Genomic DNA, 12,229 nt, shown 5'->3' on the forward strand with positions numbered 1-12,229 from the left:
AAGCTAGGGTAGCATGAGAAAGTCTCAGTCTTGTTTTCACGCAAACACAGTCGACACTCTGACGGACTATGAACATAAGCAAAGGAGAAAAAATATCGCTTGATTTTTAAAACGTTGTTATTGTGAAGTGACATCTTGCAGACTACAAGTGTAAGTTTGTTTTACCAACCTAACTACTTAAAAGGAACGCCATGTTTATTAATTGTCGTCAGTGAATTAAACTTTAATTAATATGAATCATCTGTGTTTGCACATCAGCACATTGTAAGTTACTGTGAAAAGAAAAGCGTCAGGACTAATGGAAACAAAAGTAATGAGGTTGCTGTAAAGCTATGGTCAGCAGTAAAAATTCATGTCACGCAGTATGTTACATGTTGTGTTGATTACTTATATTATCTGCTAACAGCAGCACGTTTAATGAGAGCAGGTTCTCAGCAATCTGACAATTCACGTCATCTGAACCTTTTGTGGGGTTAAAAAAACAGGCAACTAAAGTAGGTCATCAAAGTACTGAAGCTACTGTTCAAAGTTTCTGAATTTGTCAAAATACCACCAAACTAGGTCACTGGCCTCTTTAAGATGTTTCATGTGCAACAAAGATCACTTTAGTCAGATGCTTCTCACAAAGCAAGTCGTCTGATGAAGATGTAACAAAAGCTGTGTTGGATTGTATCTTGATAAAAAAAAAACCTTGAAGGCATTAAAAAATGCTCACAGACGGCACTCAATTCAGGTGAGCCTTGAACATATCTACTAATGTAACTTGATGGTTTGTGCGGTCTTTGGTAGAAGTTATTTTGTATGAAAATGAAACATGTAATAACGACTAGATTGAGCATTTCTATTTGCTTTTAAGATGTTTCATAAAAATCAAATGTTAAGATTTGACGCAATGTATGGTAATTACATTTAATCTCAGTTAATTAGCAGGATATAAACATAAATATATTTTCTCTTATCTGCCATGGTGCGTGTGTCTCCTCCTGATGTTACCCAGAAGCTCCTGTAGACAGATGGCTGAACGGCTGAAGGTAAGTTTTGAAGATCATTTATGTATATGGAAATTCTCATGAAGGGATTCTTTAGAAAGAAGAATTTGGTGATTTATAATAAGAATAACTTTTGTTTACAGCTGCTGAGTCATGCTTAGTGGATCTAAAACATTAAGAAAGATGAGCTGAGATGAATCTCTCCTTAACCCTTTGGAGATTCATTATCTTACTTCTCAGTTTTTCCATCAAGCGTGAGTACAACAGTATCATTGTATGCATCCACATTCAGTCCCTGATTGAGGGAGAACTAGCACAACTGTGGTTTTGTGCTCCAAACCTTGCCTTTGCAGCTTTTACCACAGCGGTGAGCTGCATGGAAAGACACATTTTTCTGTCTCAAACCTTTCTTGGCATGTGTTATTGCAAAGCAAGCAATGACAATAAAATGGGAAGAGAAGGGATAGTTTTCATCACAGAATCACATCCCTGCATCTCAGGGTTTAAACATGTTTACTGTACGGCAGGTATTCAAATGTACCATCTAATTTTGATCCTTACTTTTAAAACCAAACATATTTTTTGGACAGGTGGCCCTCTGATCCCCGCTGGCTGCATGCACATGCATCTCCTTGGCTACCTGACGGTAAAACCATCTCCATTCTACCTCATCGGCTCAAACCTGACGGTGTACTGCCACGTCACAAAATGTGAAAAGGGGTAAGATTGTCAGAAAATATGATCAAATGTAGTACAATACAATATGACTTATTGTCTTCTGTACCTACATTCAAGTATAACATTCATTCAGATGTGTAAAAGATGCAGTTATGTTACTGTCTTCCAGTTTCAATATGTCCCTGGAGGTGAATGGTGAAACTGTGACATCTTGGAAGAGAGACAACTGCCGCACAACTATATTCAGTCTGTTTAATGTCCGGACGCCACTATCTGTAGTGCACTGCAAGCTGAAGGGTGCTAAATTGTCTACGTTAGTCGGTGGACTGGACCTACATGGCGGACGTATGTCTACAGTCATACATTTATGTGTAAATTAAAAACAAAAGGAAATATTTACTGAGGAGAATTTATGTGCAAATGATGTATTGCCAGGTAGTTGTTGCTGCTGCCATTGCCGCCAGTTTTAAGTAGTCAAAGTCACATTGAAAGTTTTCGGTTTGAATTTAATTTGCAGACTAGCTCCCATTATTTTCTTTGGGACAAAGTAATATCACACTTTTTTATCAATGAGCAGAATAGTAGACATCGTTTTTGCATTTCTCAGCAGGCAAACAGTGCTTTTCATTTATTTATTTTTTGTTTCCCATCCTTTGTGCTTGAAGTCCCTCCAGATAAACCTGAAAATATTATATGTGAAACGTCAAGGAGCTCAGATATTATAAGCTGCTCTTGGGAGAGAGGACGGGAAACACACGTCCTTACTACCTACAACATTTCAGTCAACAGGTATGGTTGCCTTGTTTTCTCGCAGGTCAGCATATGCTTTTAGACAGCAAACCTTATTTTTTAATGTTGTTTTAATTGTTGATGTTTTATTATCAGGGAAAATGGGACCCAGATATATCAGATCCCGGATGCTGATAATAGGGTTAGCCCTCACGCCCTCACCATACCACGGGTGATGATAGATGAAAACATTAAATACAGGTTGATTATCACAGCTGACAACCGCTTTGGAGCATCGCAGTCAGATCCATTCATCCTCTATGTAAAGGATATAGGTAAGCTCTCATTTCTGTTTGCTGAAACACACATATCTTTCTAAAGGAGTTTGCATCTACATAACACTTTAAAATGTTGTTTTAAAGATTCCTTTTATCTGAATTATGAAGCATTTTCTGGAGGAATTAGTCATCCTGTGAACTGTTGCTGCCTCAGCCCACCTCTGTCGCACTTTCTGTTGCAACAGACTCAACTTTTTGAGTCATTTCTGAATTAGTAACTGTTTTATTTGACGTTTTTGGAGTTTTTTGAGTGTGCTCATCACTATTCATCTAGATAATCGCTGCCACTTGTGCTTCTTCTATGTTCTTTTGTATTGCAGTTATACCAGAGACCCCTCGTATCCTGCTAATAGAGTTTAAAAATAACTCCCAAGCAGCTGTGTTGCACTGGAAAACCTCTGAATCTTCAGAGTATCTCAGATCCGATGTAAGGCTCCGCACAGATAATGGCTTCTCCTGGGTAAAGTGATGTTATGACAGCCATGATATCTTTGTGGTTATTTGCAGGATCAGCCTCAATCGGGCATTGTTCGGTTGACTTAATATCTTGATGTATTCTAGGAAGTGGAAGAGGGAGCAGAACTCAGTGAGGGTCTGATACAAGTGGACGGACTGAGGCCTCTGACTGAATATGAGTTCCAGATGAGAACATGTATCCCGCCATCAGGACTGACTCATACCAACATGCCCAGGTCAAACTGCAGCAGGAGGTCGTTCTGCAGCAAATGGAGCCAATCTGTGAGGGGGAGAAGTCCTGGAAAAGGCACGCTCACAACTCTTACTTATTATGTAAAAAAGGCTATTTTCGAATTCAACGTCACTCATACAAAACCCATAACTTGTGGTTAAACTTATCTTTAGGTCCGTCTCAGCAGTTGCATGTGTGGAGAACGTTAGGCAGCCTGGGAACAAATGGGCAGCAGACTGTGACTGTTTTGTGGAAGGTAATGTGTCATAGCTTTTCATTGTCTCTGGTTTTTATAGTGATCCAAATAAAAGAAAGATGATGCATTCATAGTGAAAGCCAAACACTGCTCATTGATTAAATGAATTGCTGTCTAGAGAGTGATGAGTGAGGCAACAAATGCACAAAACACAATCATTGTATGATAATCCTTCTACAGATCTTTAATGTGTGCACACCTGACCTGCCTCCTTGTGGGTGAGGCTCCTACAATGGGTTACATTGAGCTTTATAGATTAGTACAAACAAAGCCATAAAACACATGCCTTCTATGTGAGCAGGAACTCCCACACCCACACTCCCAGGGAATAGACTGTACACAAATGGGTGACCTGCTGACTGCAACAGGTTTTGCAACATTGTTAACTTCACAATGACCCAGATCCTGTCCCCCGCTGCTTATATGTTTTTTTTTATTGTGCAGTTGCATTATCCCAAATGTTTCCAACAATTTTCAAACCTAGAGAATTGGAAATTTGAATCTGTAATTGCAATCAAGATAACGATTAGTTTCATATTGTCGCCTGTAATGGCGACGTATCTGCGCATGCGTCAGAGTTGTGGTTGTCTGCCAGCAGCTGTTATAAATGTACTTTTTATCCAGTTCCAAGCCACACTTTTTAGATCTTTAAGTTATCAGAGAAACATTAAAAACCTCTTCACGATGAACAATGAAGGAATCAAAGTCGGGAGAAACTGACTTCAATGATGAAGTGGTGATTCAAGACTACAACTCCCATGATCCCGTGCTAGTTCATGACGTAACCAAACTCCGTCTTTTGTTATTGCTTTGATTGAGAGACCTCTTGCGGCAGAACATTTCATATTGTGCTTTTAATTGACAGATATGACGGTGGTATCAATGTTCTCATCTAACTCCTGACAAGAAAGGAAATAACCGTATTTTCCAAACTGTCAAAGTATTAATTTAGAACAGATGGATAAGTGATAAATGGATTTCTACCCCAGCCTCCATCTCCAGAAGATTTCAGTGGTGCGGTGCAACAGTATAACATCTTTCTGGGTAACGACCAGAAACATGAAGTGACCTGTCCTGCTGCTTTGAGCCAGTGTGCAGTTCAGGTACCGGCAGAAGTCCAGGCACTAAGCATCAGTGCTGTCACCACGTATGGGACGTCTCCACCGGCTGATGTGCCACTCAGACACTCAGGTACACAGATATTAGAAACCCAGCAAAACATGTTTTAGTTGTAAAACAAAGAGAAGAAAAAGTCCAATAAAGTGTAATAATTTCTTGGTGGTTTTGTTTTAGGTGATTTTGGACCTGTTTTGAGAGAGTTGGCTCCTGCAGCTAACGGCAGTGCTGTGCTCGTGTCCTGGACGTGGCTGGCCAACACACACTGGTCAACATCTGGAGGAGAACCACTGCACTGTGTGTTACAATGGACAAGTGTACCTGTGGCAGAGCTGCAGTGGCAAAAAGTGACTAAAGATCAAAACAACACTTTCATCACAGGTACACAACACGTCCATACACACACACACACACACACACACACACACACACACACACACACACACACACACACACACAAACACACACACGCACATGGTGAAATAACAAAAAACCTGTTATTGCATCACATAAAAAAAGCCCCAAAATGTTTTATTCATAAAAATTGTTTTCTATTGTATAATTTTTAAGCCATACAATTACAGGACAAAACTTTATACATTACACGCAATAAAGACATATAATAATTATAATAGTTATTATTATTATTGTTATTAATAATAATAATATTGTATATAATATTACAAATGTCTTCTTTTTTCATTGCTTTACTATTCTTCAGTCCACGTAATGTTTGAATGTAGTTTCTGATCTCAACTTTTGAATAGTTTGTATGTGTGGTTTCTTCCATTTGTATTTGTGAATATAGTTTTTTATTTATATAAAATATAGTATTTTACAATCAGTATAATTCGTATCATAAAAAAATATAATGCCTCTTTTTTATTAATGAACAATTCAACAAGTCAATGTCTTAAATAAATAGAAATAATATTCTATATCTAAAAATAATTGAATACATAGACTTTCATAAAATGTCAGCTTTAGTTTCATTATTGCAAAACACTCACTGAGGTGAAGCAGTGGCCTCTTGTGGATAGTAAATTACAGTAGTTTGTGTAGTGATTTAAAATGAAAACTCTTAATACAGCTGCAGCCAACGTTTATAAGAATTGTGGAAAAATATTGGAGTGAATGGTGACATTGTTTCATTGTCTGTATTGTTTCAGGCCTGACTGCAGGTGTGAGGTACAATATCTCTCTGTACGCTGTGACCACCAGAGGTGTTAGCGCTCCATCATCCAGTCTAGTCTACTCCAAAGAACAGAGTAAGATTCATAGATGCCTTAACCCTTTACTATTTTCCTAAAGTAAGAAAATAGTAAAAACTACAATTTTGAAGCCAGGCTCTAGATTGAAAGCCTGATGTAGTAGAATGCATAACTTTATGCTGTAATGAGTTTAAATGGGGACATTTGCTACATAGTATTGTTACAGACTTATTATAGCAGCTGAGGTTGAACTTCCAAAGTAAATGTATGCCATATGCATTAACACAATCATAATGATTGTGGGGTTAGATGTGTGTGTGTAAGGGTTAAAGATGAAAAGTATTTCCACGTGATAGATTCTGCATATCTATACAAGGGATTCAGACAACACACGGTATACAGAATGTATAAACTACAACATTATCCTCTCACTGAACGTGTTTCAGAGCCAGTGTCTGGTCCCAACCTGTCAGTACTGGTCCATCAGGCCAGACGGATCCGGATCCAGTGGGACGAGCTGCCTGTCGTCAAGCAGAGAGGCTTCATCACAAACTACACCGTCTATCTCAAAGTGCTGGGTTCCAGCAACACGAACCTCAGCGGTGAGCAGTTGCACTGCTAAAAATGATTGATTGGTTAAACGATTTATTTACAGGAGCTATTTTGATAATCAATAAATTGTTTGAATTAGTCTTTTTCTTTCTAGCAAAAAAAAATGAAAATAATTCACTGGTTCAAGATTTTCAGTTTGCAAGGATAAGCAGTTTGTTTGTCCAATGTTTTTAGACTGTAAGTCGGACAAATCGAGTGATGTGAAGACGTGTCCTTGTGCTCTGGGACATTGTGAAAGACACTTTAAACAATTAATCGACAAAAGAAATTGTCAGATTTAACGATAATGAAAATAGTTTTGAAGTTATTTATTCAAAAAATAAATTCTGTATTTTCAAAACATTTTATTATAATTGTTCAATGCTGTGAGCACCACATACACAATTATAATGACCTGCATTGTATTTTGGCGCCAGCAGAAATATCAGAGAAAGATATTTTTGAAACTTGTAATAACACCAAAACACTAAAACTATTATGTTTGCCTAGATACCACTGGAGGAAATACAACTTTGCTCTAAATCGTTTCCTGTTCTGGTACAATGAACATGAAGAGGACTTCTCTATTTAACCATTGTGTGTGTGTGTGTGTGTGTGTGTGTGTGTGTGTGTGTGTGTGTGTGTGTGTGTGTGTGTGTGTGTGTGTGTGTGTGTGTGTGTGTGTGTGTGTGTGCGCGCGTGTGCTTTACCTGCTATGTGCATGCACATGTGTGGGAGATGATATATGCAGTAGTATGCATATATTGTGTTTCGGAAGCCACTGTTACATAATGGAAAGTGTGCAGTCGGCATTCCATTGATACTCCCACAAAGCTTCGGTGCACCAGCACTCAGCAGGGTATTTCACCTCTCACTTCCAGTAATGTGCTGAGAGTCAAGTTTGACTCTTTTGTGATTCATTATTTTTTGAAAGAGCCAATATTCACATAAGAAATAGAGCCCATGGAGCATAACAGATGTTACAACATTGTTGAAGAAAATCCATCACCAAATATTAAAATGTGCTAGTTTTGTCTCAGAAAGTTATTTCCTATAAACTTCTTGTTAAGCCAAACTGAATATCCGCTTGAATTTATATTTGGAAAGCTATTCGATATATAACTGAGGAATGCGGACGTTCGCTAGTGAAACAATTGATGTTTTAAACATTGGTTGTCAACCTTTTCAATAGAATTTTCTAGAACTGGCTTTTACCACGAACAGGAAGCCATGCGGCTACGTGCACACATGCAACCATCAGGTTGTTACTAACAACTGCCTCGTACACTATTTCTGGAACTTCACTAGAAAGACACCTGCAAGTTTAGTTTTTCCTCTATCTCATGAGATGTGTTGTGTGTGTCCTGGATACAAACTTTAATATTATCTTATTCTCATCCTTTTTTGTACTTGTACCTCAAAACGTAAATTATCACATCATTTTAAATGATAAGAATCCAAAAGTCTGGAGATAGCAGTTATGGCTGCACCACACTGACCTAATCATAGAACTGATTCTTTATCTACATACTCTTGGTTTCTCCTGCAAGTTTAAGTTATTTTGGCAACCAAAAGCGAAGGTCGAGAGTGAGATCTTAGCGCACAGAACTGGACTGGAATTCTTTAGCGTTCATATCTGACTAAATATGTTACCACAAGGTCCATTTAGAAGCTGTTCTGTAGATCACGTCAGACGTTCAAATATAAAGAAAATCCTGAGCACTTTAAAGGAATAACTTCTCCCCCAAAAGGATCATTTGTACATCAGTTAGTCTCCCTGTGTTACCTTGAAACACTTCGTCCTGACAAGGAGCGCACCTTCGCAAGTGTGAGGCTGTTTATGCCGAGGTTTAATCGAAAATGACTGGATAATTGGAACTTGGATTAATCTGCACGAGTTTGTAAACGGATGCTTTGATATAACGTCAGTTATGCTGTTGTTAAACGTGGCCCCCATTTACTTGATTTTTGGATTCTTCATTCACTGTAGAGACATGTGAGAAATAAAGTTTTCTTCAAGAATTGAAGGTAACACGGGGTAAGAGGCACATGATCATTTTGGGGGTGAAGTATTCCTTTAAGGACTTCTCATCCATGATTGAAAGACAATCTCACCACAGGGTCAACTTTAGAGATTGAGATTGTTTATTTTTGTTTCCAAGTTTCAAGAATTTACTTTCCCTCTCAACACTCATATTGATTTACAGAGCTGAAATTCTACAACGTTTCACTCTTACTGATTTCCACCTGATTGTAGCTATTATAACATAAATAACAATAATAGTTATTGCCATAGTAAAGAAAACCATGACTGACTCCTCTCCAGTGACGGTGTCTGGCTCCGGACCCAGAGAGATGTGGCTGGACTGTCCTGAAGGAGCTCTGGCTCTGCAGCTGACTGCATCCACCGCAGCAGGAGAAGGGCAGCCGGGCCTCTGGATCTGCTCTCAGCCTGGAGCCTCTGCAGGTCAGTCTCCTGATGCCATCCTGTGTCAAACATCAACTTACTAAGCCTGTACTGTGAAAGCATTTGCCTGTAACTGTAATTCCCCTTCATTTGATATCTGGGCAATAAATCTATTAGTGGGACGATTAAAGAGAACTTTGTTTCTTAACTCTCTGACAGCTGTTGTGTCTCTCCCTTCTCGTCTCCTCTAGCTGGCCTGGTTTTTATGACTGTTTTCATCATTACCCTCTTTATAGCGATCATCGCCAACCTGTTGTGCTGGAGCTGTGTGAGGAAAAGGTCATATTAAGCATTTCTTACGTACCATTGTTTCATGGAAGACATCAGTCATCACAATAGACTCCATCCTCTTCTAATAATTGTGAAAGAAGTCTGAGGATAAACATCTTTTCTTTCTCAATCTCCTGCTCCTGATTTTGAATGTGCATAGGTTTTGTTTTACTAGTAACCAGGATGAATGCCACTGTGGCTGATTTCATGAAATGCCACACCGCAACACATGGGCCCCAGAACAAGAAGCCACACGATTAACATGGGCAGAAACCCCCTTCGCTGAGGTTAAACTCTGTATATGTGGTCAAAGCACCCAAAATATGATAGGTGGTTTTAGCTGTGGAGATACTGAGTGTGTGCTTCATACAATATGTCATTGTTAGTAATACACAGTAGCAGAATAAACTGTTTCTTTAAATTCTGTGCATTTGGCATCAATACGGCATCTTATAATAAACTATCCTCATCAATACTGGAAAAACTGCTCTGCGTTTTAAAACCTATTTGTCTTTCTATCTCAGGATCAAACAGAAATGTATATCTTGGGGTCCTGCCTGGCTTGATGAGAAATTACCAAAACCAGGAAACAGTAATGCCATCAGACTACTGGAGGTAATCAACTCCACCAACACCCACAATACAAGCGTAATTATATGCTATAGATAGTTCTTAAAAGAGAGTTCACTACAATTTTGAAACATACTAAAACAACACTGCAGTGTCTAGAGATTGATGTCTAGAGAGACCTTGATAATGTCAATGACGCACAGATTTGATTACTGTAACTCCCTCCTTTCTGGCATCAACCAAAAGTCACTCTCGCCTCAAACTAGCTCAGCTTCTCATTGTATCACATCCCCCCAATCCTGGCGGCTCTCCATTATCTTCCTGTTCGATTTAGGACACTTTTAAAGTACGTTTGCGTCTGGCCTTATGCTATATAGCAGAACTGTTGACCACATATGAACCAGTTTGCAGCCTCAGATCCTCAGAAAGGGCCCTACAGGCTTACATTTAAAGGTTTGAATCACTTCTTAAAAGCCATTTTTATGGAATTGCTTTTATGTGATGTCCTGTATCCAAAGCTTTTGCTTTGACAGTCAAAGCACTTTGTAAACTCTGATTTTCAATACAATGAAAATGATCACTATTATCACTTTCTGCTTTCACTCTGACAACGTGCTAATGTGTGAGCTGCAGCAAGTGAACACCAGAGATTTATTTGCACAACATATTTGCAATGTATTTTTCACTTAAAATAAATCTAAGGCTTTGCTTTTGTTTGTTGTTGTCACCAGCAGTACGTAAGTGAACCGACCTTCTCGTCCACCTACAGCGACCCTCCACTGTCGCCCATCAGGTTGATCTCCCAGGAGGAGAGGGACGACGTGTACCCCACCATCCACGTCGAAGTATCCCCGTTTGGATCAGGACGACCCACAGTGGAGACACCTTTGCCAATGTCGGCTTCCGGGACAATGCTTGTTGACAGCCAGCTGGAACATGTCAGCTACAAACCCCAGATTGTTACGTTAGCTCCACAAGGAGAGGAGGTAACGGAGACAGAAGAAGAGCAGAGGGACGCACCATCCAGTGGAGATGAAGACAGTGTGTTTGGGGGATTACTGGGAGGCTTTCTGTCCAGAGTGGAGGAGGATCCACCTCTGGGGCTGACTCTCAGCTCTGTTGGCGGTCTTTTGTGGCCTAAAACTCCCGAAACAACAAGTGTCTTAAATGGAGGCTTCTTACTGGAGAGGAGATGGACTGAGAACAATGTGGAAGCAGACTCAGCCACTCTGGATTCACAACAAGGTGAAATAATGACTCCTGACACTGTGGACACTTGTTTATCTCAGTATACAGTTGAGACTGCACTGACTGGTGGTTATTTCCCCCAAGCAGCCACCGTGAGCTGAAGTGCATTCTCTCTAATGACTCCACTGGTTGAAAAAGAAGTCAGATTGTATAGAAGTCTATGAGGAAATGACCCAAATTCTAACTTGATTTATTACAACAACATTTACCTAAAGACCTTTTGGTCCAAACGTTAGTTTCAAGTCTTCTCCAATAGAGTATGATGTTCATTTTGTAAATGATGTTCCCATTTATATTAAAATACAGGATAAAGCAGCGCATGCTTTAGGGCGGGACTACTTTGTGTTTGACAAGTCACTAACATGGCTTTGTCCGGTTTTGGTGTTGTTCGTGTTTACGTGTTAGAACTTTGACCCTTTCACAGCGTGTTTTCACTTCATGAAAGTTAATTGTAACATTTTGGTTGCCTAAAAATGCCGTTTTCAACGTTTCGTACTTCGCTCTACCCTATCGTGTAACTGCTGGTTGCAAAAAACAAAGATGGCGACGAGCAAATTGGCATACTCAAAGCTTCACAATTCTATTCAACAAACAAATGGGTGACGTAATGGTTACTACGTCCACTTCTTATATACAGTCTATGGTTTGACTGAATGGTACTATCGTTATAAAAAATCTATTCGGCTGACATATGCATCCTCCCGCAGCAGAACTTTCTCCTGTCAATCGAACCGCCACTTTAATCAAGACTAAAATATCTCAACAACTGATGGATACATCGCCATGAAACTTTGTACAGACATTCAGGCTTCCCTACTGACTTTAGTGATCCCCGACTTTTCATCTAGAGCTACTTGACATTTGTGTCTTCACAACTATTGGATGGATTGCCAGAACATTTGGTACTTACAATCATGTTCCCCTCAGGATGATATCTTTAATGATCCTTTCACTTTTCATCTAGCACCATCATCAAGTTAAGATTTGTATCTGTCCAATACTTTGGTTTAAAAACATTCCCATCAGCCCCAGCTATACTTTGTGTTTAGTGCTAATCATACCTGCTAAACATCAACAT

The 12,229-nt window shown here is 39.3% G+C and overlaps 1 protein-coding gene across 1 annotated transcript; it reads left to right on the top strand.

Moving 5' to 3' along the window:
* Positions 1-647: 647 nt before the first annotated feature.
* il23r (interleukin 23 receptor) lies at positions 648-12,115 on the top strand. The gene is made up of 18 exons (XM_029429878.1): positions 648-733; positions 998-1,031; positions 1,133-1,243; positions 1,580-1,709; positions 1,837-2,012; positions 2,333-2,456; positions 2,553-2,731; positions 3,055-3,194; positions 3,296-3,497; positions 3,596-3,678; positions 4,668-4,869; positions 4,972-5,175; positions 5,964-6,062; positions 6,452-6,607; positions 8,923-9,063; positions 9,255-9,342; positions 9,858-9,948; positions 10,635-12,115. Exons 3-18 carry the CDS (start codon positions 1,183-1,185, stop codon positions 11,250-11,252), a joined length of 2,694 nt encoding a protein of 897 aa, XP_029285738.1. The 5' UTR covers positions 648-733; positions 998-1,031; positions 1,133-1,182; the 3' UTR covers positions 11,253-12,115.
* Positions 12,116-12,229: the final 114 nt, after the last annotated feature.

This window comes from Cottoperca gobio, chromosome 4 (genome assembly GCF_900634415.1).
Source record: "Cottoperca gobio chromosome 4, fCotGob3.1, whole genome shotgun sequence".
NCBI lineage: Eukaryota > Metazoa > Chordata > Actinopteri > Perciformes > Bovichtidae > Cottoperca > Cottoperca gobio.

What these genes read in the sequence shown, in the direction of transcription:
- il23r (XM_029429878.1), top strand. Translation starts at nt 1,183, where the DNA reads ATGAATCTCTCCTTAACCCTTTGGAGATTCATTATCTTACTTCTCAGT. An exon ending in GTCACAAAATGTGAAAAGGG is followed by an intron (nt 1,710 to 1,836) that starts GTAAGATTGTCA and finishes ACTGTCTTCCAG; the next exon opens with TTTCAATATGTCCCTGGAGG. An exon ending in CCTCTATGTAAAGGATATAG is followed by an intron (nt 2,732 to 3,054) that starts GTAAGCTCTCAT and finishes TTTGTATTGCAG; the next exon opens with TTATACCAGAGACCCCTCGT.